The 22,788-nt window shown below is 41.8% G+C and overlaps 1 protein-coding gene across 2 annotated transcripts in view; it reads right to left on the bottom strand.

The window, feature by feature from the left end:
- The window catches only part of Syt16 (synaptotagmin 16), a 259,361-nt gene that overhangs the window by 84,832 nt on the left and 151,741 nt on the right, over positions 1 to 22,788 (bottom strand). Inside the window, exon 2 of one of the 2 annotated variants that reach the window (XM_036206624.1) lies at positions 11,538 to 12,368. The exons of the other annotated variant lie outside the window; for it this stretch is intronic. Coding sequence (XP_036062517.1) covers positions 11,538 to 12,060 — 523 coding nt within the window. The 5' untranslated portion in view covers positions 12,061 to 12,368. The remainder of the gene's footprint in view (positions 1 to 11,537; positions 12,369 to 22,788) is intronic. 2 annotated transcript variants of the gene reach the window in all.

Genomic DNA, 22,788 nt, shown 5'->3' with positions numbered 1-22,788 from the left:
TCTCTCCCACAGAATGGCTTACACTACCCCTGGGTAATAAAGGGGAAAAATAACTACAGGAAGATTCTTTGAGATAGAACTCATAGCTAAAGTAAATATATTTTATTTTAAACCTACAGGTATCTTAACATCTGTACAGCTGAGAGTCCGGTCGTACATCCTAGGGTTGCTCAGTGTTGATTCTGAGAGGAGACAGACAAGAGCGTTTGCTCAATGGCTAAAAGGCAATTGGAGTAAATGCATGGGTCATTTCACCTCTGGGAAAGGGAGAAAAGTGGAGGTTCCTGGAGGCAACTTAGTCATGTTCCTCTGTCCATGGCCATGAGTAATCTGGACTAACAAGACTGTCTTCACTCAAAGGCCACAATACAAATCAATCCCCCCATACCCAAGAGCCAGGGTTTTGAAAACAGTTTTTGGATCCTTGGGAACAGATTAGACAAATGACACAGCCTCGGAAAAAGCTCAAGGAAGAGCCTATGGTTTGTCTCATTTGTGCCTGTCGGCCTCCCATGGCACTCTGTGTATAGTAGGGTGTTCCATGCGCGTGTGATTAGGAGAGGCCATGGTAGCACACCTCTCTTTACAGATGTCCATCCTCTGCCTCCACATGCATGGGTCCCTCCAGTATCTCCTATGGCCCTTTGCTCCCTGTGAAATGGGAAGAGGTGGGTGGGATTCAAAGTCAGAATGCTAAGGTTGAATGGGAGGGCTTCCCTTCCCAGGAAGAAAGAAGAAACCTAGTTTTCCCCAGTCCTTCTCCCAAGTCCACTTGGCCCTGCAGGCCTCAAGCACAAAAGAAAGGGAAGGAGATGGACCCTCCCTCTCTTTCTCTCTCTCTCCCCCCGCATGGGTGCCATCTTCATCTCTTTCTTTTGCCCTTAGTACCTAGAGATGTTGACTCTCATCCAGTCCTGAGCATCACATCTTCAGGTGTCTAAGACCTGGACTTCCACCTCTAGTGGAAAGAATGTGTTCACTCTGATTTACACGGTTCCTTCCTATAAGCCACTGCATAGCCCCCTCCCCTGGCATATACAGCTCACTCCAACTTCATTTCAGAACTGATGTGAGAGTTATTCCAAAACAGAGCTCTCTGGTCTCATCCCTATGGCCTTTTTTTGTAATGCTCAGCTGTTTGCAGGAGAGAGAGGCCAAACTCTTAGCACAGAAAACACAAGGACCCAGGCTCTAGCTCCATGATCTGGAGATGTCAGACTGTCTATAAGCTAGCGTTCATGAATGTTTGTGATTTCCTCCTTCTTGAGTGCCTTTCTCCTTCCATCCATCCATTAAGTTCTGACTCAGCCTCACAGTTTCCAAGCCTGGATCATGTGCTATACAGGTCCTTATCAGGTCACCTCTGACAAGATGATCTCAGAGGTTACCATATGTGCAAATAGCAACTTTTCATAAGCACGTTAACAGGACTAAGTAGACACGTTTCCCACGTATTTCAGAACTCTTCAATGTGACGCCAGCTTCTCATTCATTCCTCCACCCAAACACCTTATCCAATGTCATAAGAAGGTCCAGTTCAATCTCAGGGCACAGTGTTCCATACACCAACTTGAAGAGCCCACTTCTGTTTAAGAAGTAGGGCATTGGAAATAATGTGTCTCCCTTTAAATAATAATAAAAATCTGGATCTCTGTGAAATACCTTTGATTAAACTAACCAGGAAGAGAGGGTCATAAAGCAGTCAACTAATCTGAGGGTTAAGAGGAGATGACTTTTTCACTAGTCCTCACTGGCATGGCACATGCTGGGCCAGCTAGGGAGGGCAATTAAGTTCATATTTCCAGGTAATTTCTGAAGTTCAGGTGTAGACTACACAAGAACAAAACCCATGGGAGTGGCGAGCACAAGAGAACGCACATCTCATTAGAAGCTCCTCTTCCCAGAGTCCAGCAGATACCTACATGAAAGACAGGGTAGGAGCAGAGAAGGCAACTGCCAGTATCAGTCATGGAGAGCAGAAGGCTATGCTAGGAAAAGTCAGTTGTGCATAAAAACCTGTAAAAGCCTGCTATCCCTCCAGGAGGAACAGCAGACCCTGGTGTTCTTAGACCACAGGGAGAGACACATGAAGGTCAATAAATAGAACAGAATACAAACTTCTGGGAAAGGGTGGGAAGGTGTGGGGTGGAACTGTGAAAGAGATTCCCTACAGCCGGAGGGCAGACCAGACAAGCCAGAAGGTCCTGAGCCCCAGACATGGGAACATGGATTCTACTTGAGACTAGAACAGCCCCTGAACTGGCAGAGCACACCAGTGACCACCCAGCAGCTCAATAGCAGAGTGAAAACAGAGAGAGACCCTCATGGGAACAAGAAGAAGAAAACAAAGGTGACCATGGGCCCAGTTTTAACAAAACCCTCTTGCAAACAACCTCCCCACTCCTTATAAAAGGCAAGAATTGGAGTTTTAAGGTCTACACTGCACTGAGGCTACCAATAACAAAATGGAAACCCAGTTTAATTCTGACTCTGAAACACCCTTACAGCAAGGGCCCAACACTGGACAGACAGACCCGTCCATTTTTCCTTCCCCACATACCATGTTTCATCTTTAGTCATAAATTCTGTGAGGAAATTTTAAAAGCACTCTATCTACTAAGAGACAAAATGATCAAGATCTCTAGCTCAAATATTACTCAATTACAATAGTTGGGCTCTGAAACGGGGAATTTGAAGTATGTGAATAATATGTTTAAAACCGTTGCCACTTTTAGGAATCCATTCCCCACGCTGGGCTGCCCTACCCAACCTTGATGCCGGGGGAGGAGTTAGGCCCTGCCTCAACTTGATGTGCCATGCTTTGTTGACTCCCATGGGAGGGCTGCCCCTTCCTGAATGGAGACAAAGGAGGAGTGGATGGGACAGCCAGAGGGATGAAGGAGGTGGGGGGAGGGGACGGGAGGAGAAAGGAGAGGAAACTGTGGCCGGTATGTAAAATAAAGGAAAAAAATAAAAACAAAAAAAATCTGGAAAAAACAAACGTTGCCACAAAGAGGGGAAGAATGCATGTAGAAAGGTTGAAGTTATTTTTAAAAATACAACTTGTAGAGTCATCAGAGGACTTGGAAGTATTAGCAAATTTGAAAAAGGATGGGCCAACCAGTGGACACAACCCAAAGCAAAACATAAAGAGGTGAAAATAAGGATACACAGAGAACTCCAAAGGGCTGTGAATGAATATCAAACAGATGAACACCAGGAGGAAGAGCCAGAGAGAACAGACCAGAAGTGGTGCCTGAGGCAATGGCAGACAGACAGCAATTTTCCAGAAGAACGTTTTCCATCTACACTGATAGGCCTAAGCTTAGATACCACCAACAAAAGCCAATACTACAAGACAGGCATACATGTATGCACTCACACATGCACACAACTCCAGACACGCTGCTGAAAACCAACGTTATGTTTTTATTTTGGTTTTCGTCTTGGTTTTTTATTTTTAAGAAAGAGAAAGAACATGAAGTTGGGTGTGGAGAGGGGGATCTTGGAGAAGATGGGCGGAAGGGAATGAATGAGATCAAAGTATGTTGGGTGAAACTCTCAAAGATTAAATAAAACTTCTTAAAGGTAAGGGAGAGGAGTATGTTCAGAGAAACATATATGAGGATTACAGCACAGTGAGAACGTGACAGACAGAAAACAAAGCATTCTGAAAGGACTCCAAACACACCTGAAACATTTTTTTAAATAAACGATACTTAAAAAAAAAAAAAAAAGGCTGAGATAATTCATTTGCAGCATGTATGTACCGCGGGAAAGGTTTAAACGAATATTGCTTCAAGTTGAGTGAATGACAAAAATCACAAAACTATCTTTCCAAGGAAAAAAGGACAAAGTAAAGCATGCTTCAAGTGGCAGAAATAAGGTAAATGTAAATTTAAGTTTCTATTTTAAACATCACAAGAGATAAATGACAGTCTAAAGCTACACAGAATCAACGTATCGTGTTTATTTCATGAGGAAAAGTCAAATACATCGGCATTAACAAAACAAAGGCTATAAAAGAACACTTAGAGTATGCTCCTGCAGCCACGTCATACTGCGTGTACAGTGGTGTGCTGCTCTCTCATGAAAGACTAGCAAAAGAGAAACTAGTAAAAGATGTACATTTAATTCCCCAGAATGACCTTAAATGTTTTCTAAGTAGATCCAGGATGGATACGAGGTAGGACTATAGAAATGTTTACTTTAAAAAAAAAAAACAGAAAAAGACTGAACAGATTTTAATTCAACTATATCAATAACTACACTGATGACAGGCAATTGACTACAAACACACCCATTCAAGTGAAAGATTTTCGGACTGGGTTAAAATGGTGTAAGTTCATGCTGTAAGAAACTCACAATAATATAGATTAGTTTAAAGAATTTAAAAAAGACTGCATTGTCCCTGGAAAGGTGGGTCTGTAGTTAAGAATGATTGCTCTTCTTCCAGAGGACCCAAGTTGGGTTACCGGCACTCACATTGAGGCCTGTAGTACAACAGCCACCTGTACCCTGGCTTTAGGAAATCCAGTTCCCTATTCAGGCCTCCATAGGCACCCCACCCACATACACAGAAAGGGGGATTTAAAAATAAAAGGGACTATATTGTGCCACATTAAACTTTAAAATGTAAAAAACTGGAGTAGTCATATTAATAGCAAAGCAGAGATTAGGACAAGAAACATCGTAAGAGATAAAAATGATACATTACAGAATAACAAAGACTTTCAATCCTAAAGACACGTTTCTAAAATGTGTCTGTACCAACAACAGAGCTTCAGGTTACATTAGCAAAAAACTGACAGAAATAGAAATGAGAAATTTCCAAATCAATAATTTGAGCTACAGACTCCCATACCTCTCTTTCAGTAATCAATAGATCAAAATTGGTATCCTCGCCCCACAGAAATCAATAGATCAAACAACTATTAGAAAACCTGATAAACTAGGTGGTGGTGACACACACCTTTAATCCCAGCACTCTGGAGGCACAGCCACGCGGATCTCTGTGAGTTCGAGGCCAGCATGGTCTACAGAGCAAGATCCAGGACAGGCACCAAAACTACACAGAGAAACGAAACCCTGTCTTGGGGAAAAAAAAAAAAAAAAAAAAAACACGGAAAAAAAAAAGAAAAGAAAAAGAAAAAGTGATAAAGCACCTCAGACAACTTAGCTCAACTATATATTATGTTATATAGTTGTATGTGTACATTATACTCTGATCACACAGAATACTGCCTCTTCAAGTGCACACAAAACAGTCAACAAGTCAACACACACTCAGGTTAACAGAAGAAATCTGAATGTTTTTCCTCAGAGCTGGGAACCAAACCCAGGGTCTAATGCCATTGAGCTAAGTCCCCAATAATGAATGTTAAATTTTTTACTTAATACAAAGTTAAAAAATACAAAATAAACTCAGGCAATTGTGCAATTAAACTAGAAATCAACCACAGAAAAGTACCCGGACTCTTCAGTATTTGGACTCTAACCTACATAGTTTTAAATAGCCACCATATGAAAAAACAAGCAAAGACATGTGTATTATAAACTTCTTGAATTCAGAATGAAACAAGAAACAACACACTGGTGTTTGGTGAATGCAGATAATGCATTGCTTAGAGGGGAATTTGTATCTTAAGTTACATTAAAAATAAAAAAAAAATGATAACTAAAGAAAGAGTGGAGTAATAAGCATAACAAAAACCAATGGAATTAAGAACCAAAAATAGAGGGAAAACAATAAAAAATAAAAGGTAGTTTCTTGCAGAAAGTATAGACAGATTGACAACAATTCTCTTTACAGGCTGACCAAATCAAAATATTTTTAAATGTCACTTTAAAACCTAAAAATATTAGGTAATAAAGAAATAGCAAATTTAATAATATAATGAAAATGTCCTTGAAAAACACAAAATGCCAAAAATCACTTAAGAAAATAAAGTCAAGATAATCTAATGTCTATTAATTAAATTCTTATTCTAAAACTTTCCCAACACAAAAATTCTGGACTCAAACACCTTAATTAGAGGCCCATGAGATCACTCAGTGGGTCAAGGTGCTTGCCACCGAGAATGACAATATGAGTTCCATCCCTGGGACCCATACAGGAAGGAGAGAGTGGATTCCCCCAAGTTGTCCTCTGACTTCCACATGCTTGCTCTCTCTTACCCTCTCTTCCTTAGCCCTCCTGCTCTGTGTCACTGTCTCTCTGTCTGTTACACACACACACACACACACACACACACACACACACACACACATGAATAAAGTCCTTGGAGATATAGATATATATTGAACACTAATAAATAATAAATACACAAATTTTCTGGACAAAAAAGAGAGAAACACTTCTGAACTCATTTTATGAAGTGAACATCCCACAGATACTACAATCAGACGGTAACATATCAAGAGTGACTATTGAAACACAATTCATTGAACACAGAGAAATCAAGCTGGTACCTACCTATAGCGTTCACCCCTACCAACTAATGTTCATGATACTAGAAGATACTTTGCACAGTACCAAAGGTGAAAGTTCAACATCAACCCAGCTACAAACCATTTGAACAATAAGAATGACCTGCCTCAAAAATACACTGGTGTATTAATGGCACAAAGTTTGTGGGAGTAACCAACCAATATCTGATTGGATTTAAGACCCACTCCATGAGATGGCGAATACACCCAATGCTATTTTGATGGCTAAGAATCTGAGACTAGATAGGCCAGGAGCCTAGGGGAAATCTAAATACTACTGTTCCGTCAGACATTATACATAGAGACTGTCAGATATTATACATGGAGTGAGAGACCTTGGAACACTCAGCCCTAAAAGGGATGCCGCCATCAAATCCCTCCCGTCAGGGAACTCTGAAAAAGAGGCGGCAGAAAGATTGTAAAACCTAGAGGATATAGGAGACACCAAGGACTCCAGGCCTTCTAGAACAACAGGACTAGTGCACACATGAACTTACAGAGACTGCCAGTGTGCACAAGGCCTGCCCGGTCTGTACCAGATGGGGTCCTAGAAATGAATGGAGAAGTGGACACACACACCCATTCCTAACCCAGACGCTATCTCCGATTGACAGCCAGTTGCAAATGAAAAATTAGTTTTCTCTTAGGGAGTCTCACTGGGACTCGTTTTTTGTTTGTTTGTTTGTTTGTTTGTTTGTTGTTGTTGTTGTTTGGTTTTTCAAGACAGGGTTTCTCGGTGTAGGTTTGCACCTTTCCTGGAGCTCGCTCTGTGGACCAAGCTGGCCTCGAACTCACAGAGATCTGCCTGGCTCTGCCTCCCAAGTGCTGGGATTACAGGTGTATGCCACCACCGCCTGGCCTCACTGGGACTCTTAAAGGTAGGTCCCATGCCCACAAGTAGATGACAAACACAAAAGGAACTCAACAGCATCTCTGGGGGTCCTTTACCTCCTAATGTTACAGCAAGGCATGGCTTTTTGTTTTGCTTTGTTTCATTTTATTTTTTCTATCTTATAGGTCTTTTGCATGTATACTAACTATAGCTTCCAGTTTGGGGTTTTTAGGGGATTCCTGAATGTGCAATCCTGTGTGTCTCTGCATCTATATACCTTTATTGCACTTTTTTTTTTTTGCTCTTTTCTTGTTTGATTGTTTTTTCATATTCTGATTTGTTTTCTATTTATCTTATTTTATTATTTATTCCTTGGGTCCCTGTTTGTTTTCTAAGGTGAGATAGAAAGGGGGTGAATCCAGCTGGGAAAGGAAGGTGGGGAAGAAGTGGGAGGCATAGTGGGGAGGGGACACCATAAGTAGAGTATATTGTATGAAGAAAATCTATTTTCAACCACAAAAGAAGACGGTTTTTGAGGCGCTGGTTTAAAGCTGTCACAGTAGGCCTCCAGCTTAGCTAGAGGACATACCGTAGAGCAGACATCTTTTGCAGGATGAAGGAAAAGCCTCCTCAGCATGCCTGCCCACAGTGGCTCTCTGTGCGCATTGCTGGACTGCCATGGAAGCCCTGGGACATCCGACAACTCCAGCCCTCCTCCCTGTTATCCTGGTGCAGTCACCATTTCCCTGCACAGCCCGATGTTTTCCACCACTTTTGAAAACCTGCACCGTGCCTTCTGCGTCCTCTACCGTGAATTTCCTGGTAAATGTGGCCTTCTCAGGCCCCTGCAGGTAGAATTAAGGTTTGTTCTTCCTGCCACACAGCACCGAAGCACATGTCAGTCTCTGTGCATAGTTACCCTGTGTCTTTGTACACATGTGTGCATAACTGTGTTTGTGTCTGGTTCTCGCTTTAACGGCAAACCCAGAGGGCAGAGAGCGTGTTTTCAGTTTCTCTTTCATGTCTGCAAGAACCTTGTGATGCCCATCCATCTTCTTGGTTTTCAAAGAGGTATTTGTTGAATTATTTAGAGTTAAATAAAAAATAATACCATAAAAATGAGGCTGGAGAGATAGCCCAGTGGTTAAGAGCCCTAGCTGCTCTTCCAGAGGACACAGGTTCAATTCCCAGCACCCACATGGCAGCTCACAGCTGTCTATAACTCTAATCCCATGGGATCTGATACTGATGCATGTAAAATAAAAGTTAAGTTATTTTTTTAGAAAAAAGAACAAAAATGAAAAAAAAAATAAGAGTGCCTGTCCATTATGTTCAAGGCTCTGGGTTTCATCCTCAGGCCCACAAAAGATGAGCACACATCAAAATCCCAGATGACAATACATGAAAAAGTCCTTAGCAAAATACTAGCCAGTCAAATTCATCAATATATGAAAATAATAGCACAGCACAAGCAGAAGGATTTCCTACAAGCTACATCCGACTAGTTCACCATCCCAAATTCAATCAATGCAACTCACTGAACACAGCAACCAGGAAGGCTCATGTGGATCTTTTGGATATTTTACTTTGGCAAAAAACTGTTTAATCAAATTCAATATTCTCTTTTGACAGAGAGAGAGAGGGGGGAAGAGAGGAGAGGAGAGGAGAGGAGAGGGGAGGGGAGGCTAAGGGAGGAGAGGGGAGGGGAGAGGAGAGATAGGAGAGAGGAGAGAGGAGAGAGGAGAGAGAGAGAGAGAGAGAGAGAGAGAGAGAGAAAGGAACGAACGAACGAACCCAGCCATCTAGTACAGACAGGAACTTCTTTAACCTGTGTCTAGCCATGAAGTGGTCGCGAAAGCCCTGTGCTAAGGTAAGGACAGAGACAAAGAAATCCACCCCCACTACTCTCATTTACCACGATGATAGAGAGACTATCCAGTGTAATCATACAAGAAAAAGAATGAATGAGTTTGATTCTTAAACGGAAATAAAACTAGGGACAAGTGAACTGTCCCTCAGCAGACAAACCAATCAACAAACCAGTGCACGCATCCAATGGGACAGGATTCAGCAACACAAAGGGCTAATAAGATGGGCAAATCTCAGACGTGTTACGGTAAGTGAAAGGAACCAGATTTGAAAGGGCACAAACTCCATCTTTTTCATTTAGATGACACTGTAAAAACACTAAGAGGGACAGAGCCAGAAAAATGTATCAAGTCATGTTTGCCATGATCTGGAGGTAATGGATTGCCTACAGAAAGCTGTGAGGGGATTCTTTGCAATGGCGAGATTGCTCCATACCTTACTTGTGGCTACAGTAACCAAACAGTAGACTGAGGTGAATTTCCTCTGATGTAAATAATATTTTTAATAGGGAATAAAGAACAAGCATGTGTACATATAAATTCTACAATCAGACCACCTGAACACTGCTTCTTCCCAAGCGTGGGACTTAGGTTATGTTCTGTAACTATAAAAGGAAAAGAGAAGCGACTGCATCTCAGAGGGGTTAGTTCACCTTCTCCCCCTCATCCTGCCTCACAGCTAACGTGCTGCTCACCATTGCAGGTACAATGGGAATGTCACATCAGGGCCTCCATTGTCTGACTTAAAGGTTGGGTTTAATTAATGTTTGCATTCAGATTTTACAGTTATAAAAATTAACAAAAAAATCACTGTTTAGCACCTATTAAGACAAATTCACATTAATTCCAAATACAGTCAAATTAGGCAAGAATTTCCTAAAATCAGAATACAATTTCAACTCAAATCTAAAATTCTACCAAATATTTTACAAATAATTTTAAAAGACTCAAAATCATGGTCATTTATAATTCGTCTTTCAGAATGAATATTTGCAGTCCTGATTTTACCAACTCATCAAATAAAAATTAAGAAAGCATTGTGGGAGAATGGGGGCAGGGCTCAGTCACTAAACTGCTTGCTATTGAAGCATGATGATCTGAGTCTGGATTCCCAGATCTCATGCAAAAACTGGGTACAGTGTGTATTTACAATACTAGCATTGGAACAGGCTGCAGCAGGAGGATTCAAAGGACTTGCTGACCAGCTAGTCTAGCTGAATAGACAAGCTCCTGATTCAGTGGGAAACTCTGTTTCCAAAAAGATAGAAGCAGTTGAGGAAAACAGTATCTGGACATCACATGCACAAGCATACACATACATAACAACAGAGAAAAAGAGAGAGAAAGAAGGAAGTGCTGTAAAAAAGAATATGATACTTTGCTTTCTTAAGCACCAAGAGCCCATGTGTCTGGTAAAACCCTCCCCTAAAAAGATGATACTAGGAAGAATTATTGAAAATGGATAAAAAGATAATATAGTATCCCAGAAATGTTGGCTCCCCCCAGCAAGAAAGTTAGTGATGACTTTGTCTGGATATGAATAATCTACTAATATGTGTGGACTATGCATGCACACATGACACATGTATAGCACCCCCTCACCCCAGCCTACTGTCTCTTAACCAGGTGGGATGACCTCTCTACAGGTTAGAGGATTAGAACTCTGGAAAATCTATGCGGAAATGCACGGCCCTAACTTTCCCAGAGTCAGCTACATTTGTGACATATCCATGGCACTTTTATTAAAGCCCTACTTTGTGCTCATTTCTGACAACATAAAGTATCATGGGCAACTTTTATTAACTATGTCCTCATCATTCCAGGCTAAAAGCAAGTGAAGTCGTCCTATTTCAAAGATCTCCCATCTACTGTCATCTCACATCACGTCCCAGTGAGACTCTGCGAGAAGTATTCTTGGAGTGTTATCAACTACAAATTCTGCAACAAGTATGGCTGTTTGCACAGGATTTCACACTGAATAATATAGTAACATCTAGAAATTCCTAACCTAGAGGGAAGGAGGGAAAAAGAACATTTTAAAAGATATTTTAAAAAAGCATGGCATGTGCACAGGGACTTCTCCAACAGAACCCTCAGATTCATTTTAAGCTTTTCACTTGCTCAGAACTATTATTTTGAAATATGGAGCCCAAACATGGATCTTGTAAAGCTCCATAGAACAAAAATATTCCTTCGAATTGTATCTCTCAATCAGAAGCCAGGGTGAGGGGATGTGTAAGTGACAGAGAAAAAGTAAAATCAATGTGATACTTAAAAACAAATCAAAATGGAACTATACGAACGAGGCTTCTAGAAGAACACAGAAACAATGATACTGAGCAGCTTACCTTGCTTTTTTCCATTAACTTTTCCTAAAGTGCCAGGGACCTGGGTGTCACAGCCAAGCTGAAGGCCACATCTCTGCCTCTCAAAGTGATGTTCTTCCTCAGCGATAGAAGAAAGCATGTGTGGTGACTGTGGGCCAGCTGGGGTCTGATTGGGCCACTGGTGTACTACAGAGCATGAGTCTTTGACTTGTTGATCAAGTCTGGGGCTTGACGTTCTGCCAGAGTCCTGTGAATCGCTATTAGAGCATGAGAAATGGTCCTCTTCAAGAAACAGGGAGTTTGCCTCCTCTGAATTCCCATCATTGCAGTGCTCTTCATCTTCAAAGTAGGTTTCCTGAATCTGAATATCATCTAAGTCCTGGTCTGGCTTGTCACTCAATGCCGAATCGTGTTTGCTTAGAAGAACCAGTGACGCAGCTAATGCATCACCTGCTTGCTGGAGAGCTTCATAAACTCGGGATAGCCAGGAAGATAAAGGCTGGAAGAAGTTCTGGGCATCCTGAGATGCCATGGCCAACACCATGGCCAACTACCTCACATGTACAGAGTCCACTCCTTTGGTTCCTCCAGAACTCTGGGCTTATGTGACATACAGAACAAGCACGATGAGAAATTTGAAGTCTCTTTTTTTATAACAGGCAAAACTTTATTAATATACACATAAAGAAAACATGCGCAGGATGTGAGCACCGTTGGCTGTAACTAAACCAGGCAGCATGCCGGTTTCTGTGCCAAGGTCTATGGAGTAGGTCTTTGCAGGGAACAGAGCAACTGTATTTGATAGGGTAGTCTCTTAGTGGCTGTGAACATTTCACTCTCAACACTTCTCAGCTGAAACAGAGGAAAGACATGCTTACACCTGTTAGAGTCATAATGGCAGATACCTATCACCAGATACCTATAATCAATATCAGATAGCATTTTGGGGGTGGGGACAAAGAAACGTTATATTGAACTCTTATGATTCAACAGAAATTACCATGAAACTCTAAATGTGGGTTCTACCCATGTCTGTATGCCTCCTCAGGCTCAGGCACAATTTCCATTAGCAGTAATGGATTCTAGTCACATGGACTGAGGGAGGTCTGCTCCCCGTAGATCAGCTTAACAATGTGAAAATAGGAAAAGAATCCATGGGAACAGCCAGTTAGGCATGACACTTCAAAATGCAAGAAAAGCTGGAGGTTCCGTGAACAAACATGCAGAACCCAGAGAGCTACGAACAGGCATCTCTGTTTTGTGACACAAAGGTTTATCCTCTCAAAGGAAATGTGTGTCTGGAATTTAAAAGCTTCCAGCAAATCTTAAAATAGAGTCTTACAGTTTTATGCAATCTCTAGAAATGATGTCTATTCTTGGGGAGAAATCACTGAAAATCTGTGTATGGCAAATGGATCATCCAGCTTCCTGGAGATATATCCTTGGTATCTGTGCCTTTGACTGTGTCCCCACCTCCTCAAGTTAGCCCTCTGAAACTCATGGGCCTTCTGAAACATACTTCATCTCATAAGATTCATAATCTGAAAGAGGTAGCTCCTGGACAGCCATAGAACAGGACACTGGAATGACCAAATATCACATGCCTATGCTTTTATACTCATATGCAAACATAAACCTAGGTAGCTTTATGTGTGTACATGGGTGTGGTTATCTCACTGCTATCACAGTGTAGGACAAAAGTCATTGTTTCTTTGACAGCAACATCTTCCCTCAGAATCATCCCATTCCTGAAGTTCCAACCCTCTTGATCTCAGCCCTTAGTACAACGGCTTATATTCTCTTCAAAATCTCTTGTTAGTGACTCACAGATACATTGATTCATACAGTCAACAAATAACACTAAGTACCTATTAAGTACTGGGCATAAAGCCAAGCATAAGGTAACCCTGAGACCCCTGTCCTCATGGAACCTTCATTTCAGTGAAACAGAAACTGAGTTCGGCATTCTCCTCTGAAACTGAAGAATTCGTGCGCCACTTTGTAGCCTTGCCCTCCTTCAATGGCGTATTTTCAACCCCTCTTTGCCCCGTTCCTCCTCTTGTTCCCCCTTTACACTCACCTGCTGGGAGGGCTAACCCATCCTAATTTGGTTTCTTTGGTTGGTTTTGGTTTCTTTGGTTTGATTAGTTGGTTAATTGGGTGGTTGGTTGCTCTGAGATAGTTTCATATATCCTGGGCTGATCTTCAACTTGCTATATAGCCAGGGATGACCTTGAACATGTGGTCCTTATGTCTTCATACCCTGAGCACTAGGCTTACACACATGGAAAACCGCACCTTGTTTATATAGTGCTGGGACCAAACCTGGGGCTTCTACATGCTAGGAAGCATGCTACCAACTATAAACTATTGCCTCAACCCTGTTTTAATTTTAAAATTTTATAAACCCAAAATATACATCTCCAGTCCTTAGCTTGTTCCTTCTCTTACTCTTCTCATAAATCCAAGTCAGTAGTAGGCAACCTTTGGTAGTCCAGAGTCCTCTAGTAAACGAATAAAGCCCACAAAGCAATGAAGCACACAAAGATCTAGCCTGACTGCAGGAATATTATCTTCCCTGAAGGACCAAATCCCTAGTAAAGGTTGCTACTTTAAAAAAAAAATAAAATCTGATGTAAGGAAACAGATACACGTTAACATGTCACACCGAAATCTTAAATCCAGTCATTTCAAACCCGAACAGACACATGTTCATTTTGCTGCAGGGATTCGCCTCTTCTTCACAGGACCTCATGACTGTGCCCCTCTCTCTTCAACACTGCAGTCAATCTGCCGTTAGCTCTTGCTCTCCACTGACTGCCTTCCCCAAGCTCCCAGTCTCTCATCTCACTCACCTGGGTTGTTTCAGTCTCCTGTCTTTTCCAGCTTCCATCAGACACTCTGCTCCCCACAGCCTGACTTTCGTTTGGGTTTCCTTCCTCTCTACCCCTGGAATGGAGGCTCCATGGGGAGCGGAGGCCATCTATCTTGTTCTGTCTATCTCGGTGCCTAGAACTGTACTGAACACATGTGAAGTGAATAATAAAGTCGTAAGTCTCATCAGAATCATGCCTGGAATAGTGCTCAGTAGAAATTATATACTTGAAAATTTTGTTAAATTTATGAGTAAAACCTACACAAAGCTGTCACGAAAATCTTCGGTGGCATTATTGCACCAGTTTCCTATTTAGTCCATTATTCTGTCAGCATTTGCAACCCCAATTCCACAAAGCCCCCATTTTGGATTGCCCTTGCTGCGCAGACGACTTACTCATTTTACATTTGACCCAGAAAGTCCTTGGCCTAAGCAAAAGTGCTTCAGGGTGTTAGAGGTCTGGACGGCCTCTCAGAGAAATCAGTGGCTTTCACGATCTACTCCAGTCCTTACAATTCATATAGACCCACTTTTCTTTCTAATGTCCGGCTGAGCAGAGGCTGGCCCCAAAGAAACTGCCACCAAGTGCAGACTTATCCACTCCTTATTAACCCTCGCTGTGAGATCCTATATGCCAGTCATGCTGATACATTGAGAATTTCCAGAAATGACCTTGATTTTTCTGGATTTTTATTTGTTTATCCCAGGATGTCTTCACACTTAGCCTGACCTTTTTTTTTTTTTTTTTTTTTTTTTTTTTTGCATTGAAACTCTAACGGCTTTCTCTGCTAATTCTTCATCTACAATGAAAGACAAGGTCTCAGAGTACTTAGAATATGTCTTTATGTTATAAAATTATATTTATGTGGCCATGGCTGGGCGGTGGTGGCACACGCCTGTAATCCCAGCACTCGGGAGGCAGAGGCAGGTGGATCTCTGTGAGTTCAAGGCCAGCCTGGGCTACCAAGTGAGTTCCAGGAAAGGAGGAAAGCTACACAGGGAAACCCTGTCTCAAAAAAACAAACAACAACAACAACAAAAATTACATTTATGTGTCAATATTCTTCTGATGGGTTTCCACAAGTTTGGGGAGTGCTTTTATAGGTTACAGTTCCAGAATCCACATACAACAGGAGGAGCTCTGAATATGTTGGTTGTTGGTTGGTTGATTGGGTAGGTGGGTGGGTGGTTGGTTGGTTGGTTGGTTGGTTGGTTGGTTGGATGAATGGATGGATGGATGGTTGGGTGGGTGGATGGATGGATGGATGGATGGATGGATGGATGGATGGATGGACGGACAGGCAGACTATGGTGATGTATTACGTACTCTAATAAATTTGCCTGAAGATCAGAGAACAGAACAAGCAATGAGATTAAACATAGAAACCAGGCAGTGGTGACACATACCATTAATCCTAGCACTCCGGAGGCAGAGATCCATCTGGATCTCTGTGAGTTCAAAGCCACTCTGGACTACATGAGATTGACTCAGTCTAGAAGAGAAACAAAGCCAGGCAGTGGTGGCACACACCTTTAATCCCAATACTTGGGAGTCACATGCCTTCAATCCCAGAACTAGGAAAGTTGAGACAGGAAATGATATGGGTGGGTGGAGAAAGGAATATAAGGTGTAAGGAGACAGGAACTAAGGTCTTTTGGCTGAGGAAAGCTTTTCAAACTGAGGAGTACTAGAGGTAAGAGGTGGCTTGTTCCTTTGTCTCTCTGATCTTTCAGCATTCACACCAATATTCTGGCTCTGTTTTTTTTTTATTATTATTAAAAGACCATTTAGCAATTTGTGTTACAATGAATGAATGGGTATGTGTATGTATTGATGAGTGAATGGGTAGGTGAATGGATGGGTGGGTAGATGAGTGGATAGATGGGTGGGTGGATGAGTAGATAGATGGTGGGTTGGTGGGCAGATGGATGGATAGGGGTGTGTGTGTGTGTGTGTGTGTGTGTGTGTGTGTGTGTGTGTGTGTGTGTAGATAGTGGGCTGGTGGGTGGATAAGTATGTAGATGAAGATACTAATGAAAATGTTTAAAGCCAAATGGTCTTGATTGTACCGTTTATCATCATTTGTAAAATGGGATTCCCTTACTTTATCAGTTCCTTTTGTCTCTAAAATCCAAGAACATACCAGATATGCCAAAGAGCACAGTAGCTGAGGCTGGAAATATTAAGAATAAAATTTCCTTTTCAGGGATGAGTTCTAAATCTTTGTTAATATGAAAATTCACTATCATATTATATCAAAACAATGCAAAAGAGAGCAAATCTCTATCTATATATATAGGGGATGGGGGAATGTCTAATTGTTGTATTCTAGACCACTGAAATGGAACATCACCTGTGTCTAGACACAGAAAATCACTGAGTTGGCAATACTTGGTACCACTCATAAAATAAACCTAAACCCAAAGGGTATCAGTCATGGAGATGTATATAAGTAAATGTCAATTTGATTGAGAGGGCACACCAAGAGCAATGCAAATACGTATCTACTGTTCTAATTCTTTAGAGTGCTTTCTTATAGCTAGTAAGATGATGGCATGGCTTCTGGTGGGATGAATGTATGGGAGAGAGAGACAGAGGAGAGAAGAGAGAGTGAGCATGCGCACTTTATTACTGTGATAAAACACTAACTAAAAGCAATTGGGCAGGAAAAGGTTAATTTGACTTAAACTACTTCCAGGTCATAATCCATTATGGAAGGATGTCATACCAGTAACTTAGGTAGGAATGTGAAGCAGAAACAATAGAAGATTTGTTTGCTAGCTCACTCGTTCTGACTTACTTACTCCATCCCACTGATTCATGCTCAGGCTCAGCTAGCTCCCTTATATAGCTCAGGACTACCTTCCCAGGGAACAGCCCTGCTCACAGTGGGTTGAAGCTTCCTGCATCAATATTCAATCAAGATAATCTCTCACAGACATACCCATTGACCAGCCTGATAAAGGCAGTTACTCAAGACTCCTTTTTCAGGTGATCCCAGGCTGTGCCAGATTGACAGATAATATTAACTAGGATGAGAAAGGAGGGATGGAGGGAAGGAGAGAGGGATGGAGGGAGGGAGGGAGGGATGGAGGGAAGGAGAGAGGGATGGATGGAGGGAGGGAGGGATGGAGGGAAGGAGAGAGGGATGGAGGGAGGGAGGGATGGAGGGAGGGATGGAGGGAAGGAGAGAGGGATGGAGGGAGGGAAGGAGAGAGGGATGGATGGAGGGAGGGAGGGAGGGAGGGAGGGAAGGAGGGAGAGAGGAAGGGAGGAAAGTTGATCCTGTCCAGATACCTAGATTAGAAGGAAAAAAATACACTGAAAGTCTTGAAAAGGCTCATTGCTGGATTAAAGTAGTTTTTGGTAGTTTATCATTATGAGAAGTATAAAATTATACAACAAAAACATATATGTGTGTGTATGAGAGAACATATGGGAGAGTGTGTAAAACACATGAGTTCCTGTTGCAGGGGGGTCCCGAGAAGATTTATTACCTCTCAAAGTACTCAGAATAATCTAGAAATCTAAAGATATAGTAACAATTGATAAATAAAAAGAAAAGTTTCAATTTGGCCGATCTGTCCAGAGGTGAAAGTGGGGTGTTGAAGTCTCCCACTATTAATGTGTGGGGTTTTACATGTGATTTAAGCTTTAGTAATGTTTCTTTTACATATGTTGGTGCCCTTTTGTTTGGGGCATAAATGTTCAGAATTGAAACTTCATCTTGGTGGATCTTTCCTGCGATGAGTATGTAATGTCATCTCTTTTGACTGATTTTAGTTTGAAGTCTATTTTGCTGGATATTAGGATGGCTACACCAGCTTGCTTCTTAAGACCATTTGATTGGAAAGTCTTTTCCCAGCCTTTTATTCTTAGGAGGTGTCTGTCTTTGAATTTGAGGTGTGTTTCTTATATGCAGCAGAAAGATGGGTCCTGTTTTTGTATCCATTCTGTTAGTCTGTGTCTTTTTATAGGTGAATTAAGTCCATTGATATTAAGGGATATTAATGACCAGTGATTGTTCGTTCCTGTTGTTATTTTTATTTTTTGGTGGTAGTGTGTGTGTACTTCTCTTCTTTGGGGTTTACTGCTGTGGTGTTATCTATTGCCTGTGTTTTCATGGGTATATCTGCCTTCCTTAGGTTGGAATTTTCCTTCTAGTGCTTTCTGTAGGGCTGGGTTTGTGGATAAGTATTGTTTAAATCTGGTTTTGTCTTGGAAGGTCTTGTTCATTCCATCTATGATGATTGAAAGTTTTGCTGGGTATATTAGTCTAGGCTGGCATCCATGGTCTTTTAGTGTCTGCATTATATCTGTCCAGGTCCTTCTGGCTTTCAAAGTCTCCATCAAGAAATCGGGTGTTATTCTGATGGGTTTGCCTTTATAAGTCACTCCAGGGAGGCTACCTAGAAAATGGGACCCTAGGAAAGACCCAAGGATCACCCAATGACAGAGAAATGGATGAGATCTACATGAACAACCTGGACGACAGTGGGAGTAATGAAGGGCAAGATTTGAGGGAAGGAAAGCTTAGGGGAGCGAGCAGGAGATCCCAGCTGGATCAAGAACAGAAAGGGAGAATGAGGAATAACAGACCATGATAAATGAAGACCACATGAGAACAGGAATAGGCAGAGTGCTCAAGAGGTCCCCAGAAATCCACAATGATATATCCTCTGTAGTCTGCTGGCAATGGTCAAGAGAAAGCCTGATCTGACCTAGTCTGGTGATCAGATGACTAAACACCCTAACAGTCGTCTTGGAACTCTCATCCAATAACTGATGGAAGTGGATGCAAAGATCCTCAGCCAGGCCCCAGGTGGAGCTCCAGGTGTCCAACTGTTGAGAAAGAGGAGGGTCTGCAAGAGCGTGAATTGTTGAATCCAAGATTGCAAAAAGCACAGGGACAAATAGCCAAATGAATGGAAGCACATAAATTATGAACCAAGGGCTGTGGAGACCCCAGCTGGATCAGGCCCGCTGGATAAGTGAGACAATTGAATAGCTTGATCTGTTTGGGAGGCACCCAGTCTGTGGGACCAGGATCTGTCCTTAGTGCATGAGCTGGCTGTTTGAAACCTTGGGCTTACACAGGGACACTTTGCTCAGTCTGGAAGGAGGTGACAGGACCTGCCTGTACTGAATCCACTAGGTTTAAATGAATCCCCAGGGGTGCCTTGATCCTGAAGGACATGGGAATGGAGGGGAGGGGCTGGGGGAAAGATGGGGGGGGGGGCGGGAGGACAGGGGAACCCATGGCTGATGTATAAAATTTAAAACTCATAATAATAAAGAAAAAAAAAAGAAAAGGAAAGCCATTGGTACATTCCCAAGGAGTGCATTTTTTAAATCTTACTTTAGTTAGAATTCTGCTTTAATTGTAATGATAGACAATTGAACTATGATCATTTTAAATATAGAAAATTACTAAGCAGAAAACAACAGTGTGTTTCTATATAGGAAACCTATGAAATCCTTGAGTTATGTGCTTTCTCATATATTTTTACGACCTCCACCAAAGGCAATTGTGAACAAAGAATAAAAACATTTATGGACCTATAGAGGCTGTCAGTTAAATCCTTCTGACCTCTTTTTCTGGTAATGACACCTTTTTGAAGGGGGGCGGGAAGGGTTAGAATCTAAGAAACACCAGCTTGTAGAAAACCATAAAAATCTGTGATGGAAGTGTGCACACCTGTGTCATTTTGAAAGGTTTATGAGCTCCTGGAGAATAAGCTACATTCTGAAAGGCAGGAAAAACATTTCCAAAGGCATGGTTTCCAGGTAACCAAATCCAAAGTCAAAATGGTATACAAATCTACCTTCTAACACATGTAGATATTTAGCATTTTTTTAAAATATAAATCACCATGTAAAAACCCCTTCTCAATCTTCACCATGATTCATAGGACAATCTAAGAAAAAGTCAAGAATACTGGATTTATCTAGAGTGTCTCTTCACAGGCAGCACCAGATATCTTCCCTTGTCTACAAAATGTAGTTATTTATTATTGACACACTAGCCTTGAGGCTAATTAAGTCTACCATTATCAAGCCTGATGGAGAAAGTCATTTTGAATTACCTAAGAAGGTTTGGAAGATGAATAATGCATGCAGTAAAAATAAGAACTACAAAATGGGCTGCCATCCATCTTTCACAGGAGTCAGAAGTATCCACAGGTGTTTTCTTTTAAAAGCAAATTTGTTATGTGGGTAGAAATACTTGCCATTGAAATGAAATACTTTCTGAAGCATTTGTCCAAGATATGTTGGCATCTTAACAAATATAAAAATGGAGTACTGGGGCAGGGGACATGGCTTAGTCAGTAAAGAGCTTGCTGCTCAAGCATGAGGTTATGAGTTCAATAACCCCACAAAAAGCCATCATGTACAGCAACACATAACTGTAACCCCAGAGCTAAGGAGGCAAAGACATGAGGATTCCCAAAGGCTCACTGGCCAGCCAGCCTAGCCAAACTGGTGAATTTCAATCAATGGGGGCCCTGTTTCAAAACATAAGGTAAAAAACAATGGAGGAAAAATGCTCAGTGTTGACCTCTAGCCTACAAGTACATTGTATGTACACCTACATTCACAAGTGCACATATATGAGCACATACACTCATCACACACACACACACACACACACACACACACACACACAGAGAGAGAGAGAGAGAGAGAGAGAGAGAGAGAGAGAGAGAGAGAGAGAGAGAGAGAGAGAGAGAGCGCAAAAGGAGGGCTACCAAGGAGTTTTGTGCAGTAATACGGATACAATACAGCCACACTGTCATTGCAGGGTCTTGGACACACCTTTATTACTGGGCTTTGAGGCGGGGCAGGAAGAACAGTGGATATAAATTGAAATGAGAATTTCCTTATAATCAAAACACATATTTAACATATTTACCAGTTGATTATGAGAAGAATGAGTCAGAAAGAAAAGCAGAGAGAGGGAGAGGGGGAGAGAGGGAGAGAGGGAGAGAAGGAGAGAGGGAGAGAGGGAGAGAGGGAGAGAGGGAGAGAGGGAGAGAGGGAGACAGGGAGACAGGGAGACAGGGAGAGAGGGAGAGAGGGAGAGAGAGGGAGAGAGGGAGAGAGAGGGAGACAGGGAGAGGGAGAACACACTGTTTTAGAACTGTTGCAAAGGTTGCCTTGGATCTACCCTTCAGTTATCCCAAATCATGGACATGTACCTGGACACTGGTATATTCTCATCCATAATGCAGAGATCATGACTCTCTATATTGTAATTTGTCTTGTAAATTATATTACAGAATATCTTAAAAGACATAGAAAGAATCCAACGTGTAACAGGGACTTGATATCAGGCATTCATTATGTTGAACTTTGTGATGTCTTACAAGGTAAAAATATATTGAGTACTTATATGTTAATATCTCAGAAGAGTATTTCTCTGAAATGTTATTGTATACAATGTTTTTGAGGATTTACACAAATAAAAAGCTTATGTAAAAGGCAATAGCTTTCCCCTTTTACAGATGAAAACACTGAGGCTCAGAAAGGGTTGGTACATTGCTTTGATGTTTATTATCTGGATTAAAGGACAGAAATGGTATTCCAATTCTCTGCTGTTGAAATTTGAATGACTACTCCAAACCTTCACAGAAGGCCAGTAAGACTGGGGCAATTCTAGAAATGCCAAAAGTGGAACTATTTCCCCAGGAAATGGCAGATGCTGGGTTCAAACTGAGATGTCTGACTTGGAGGTTTGGAATTTTTGACAGTGTTTATTCATCTTACCGTAGGGCAGGACAAGTGTGGAGAGGTCAGAGGACAACTCAGGGCAGTTGGTTTTCTCCTCCCACCACATGGTTCCAGGGATCAAATGCAAGCCACTGGGCTGGCCAGCAAGCCCCTTTACCTGCTGAGCCCCCTCACCGGCCCCTGACTTGGAGGCCTGATCTCATTTCATTTCTATTTAGCCTGTTGCCCAAATAGAACACATTTAAAACATGGGAACTGTTATAACCAATTTCCCAACGTAAATGTAATAAAGTAAAAACAGCTTCAACTGCTAAGTCACAGAAGGCTTCTATTAAAGTCCATTTCTGAACTTGACAAAACAAATACCGTTGTGTATGCTAGAGCAGGACAATGTGAAATTAGACTTAGTCCAAAGGGGAGGAGCTGCCCAAGGTTGATGCCATTACAGTGCCATTACAGTGCTGGCACTTTTTAAATACTAGATTTCATAAGCCCATTGAGTCTTTTTGAGTATCTATTACAGCCAACGAAATTGAAATACATTCCATGAATACCCAGTGGTGGTAACACAAACAGGCAAGGTCCTCAGTGGCTCCAGAGGGACTACTGAACCCAGCCTCAGAAACAATTTCCTAAAGAGACTATGGCTGCTCTTAGACGGAAAC

Source organism: Onychomys torridus, chromosome 14 (genome assembly GCF_903995425.1).
Source record: "Onychomys torridus chromosome 14, mOncTor1.1, whole genome shotgun sequence".
NCBI classification, from domain to species: Eukaryota; Metazoa; Chordata; class Mammalia; order Rodentia; family Cricetidae; genus Onychomys; species Onychomys torridus.
Note: the sequence above shows the minus strand (reverse complement) of the source record. Positions and strands in the feature narration are given on the sequence as shown.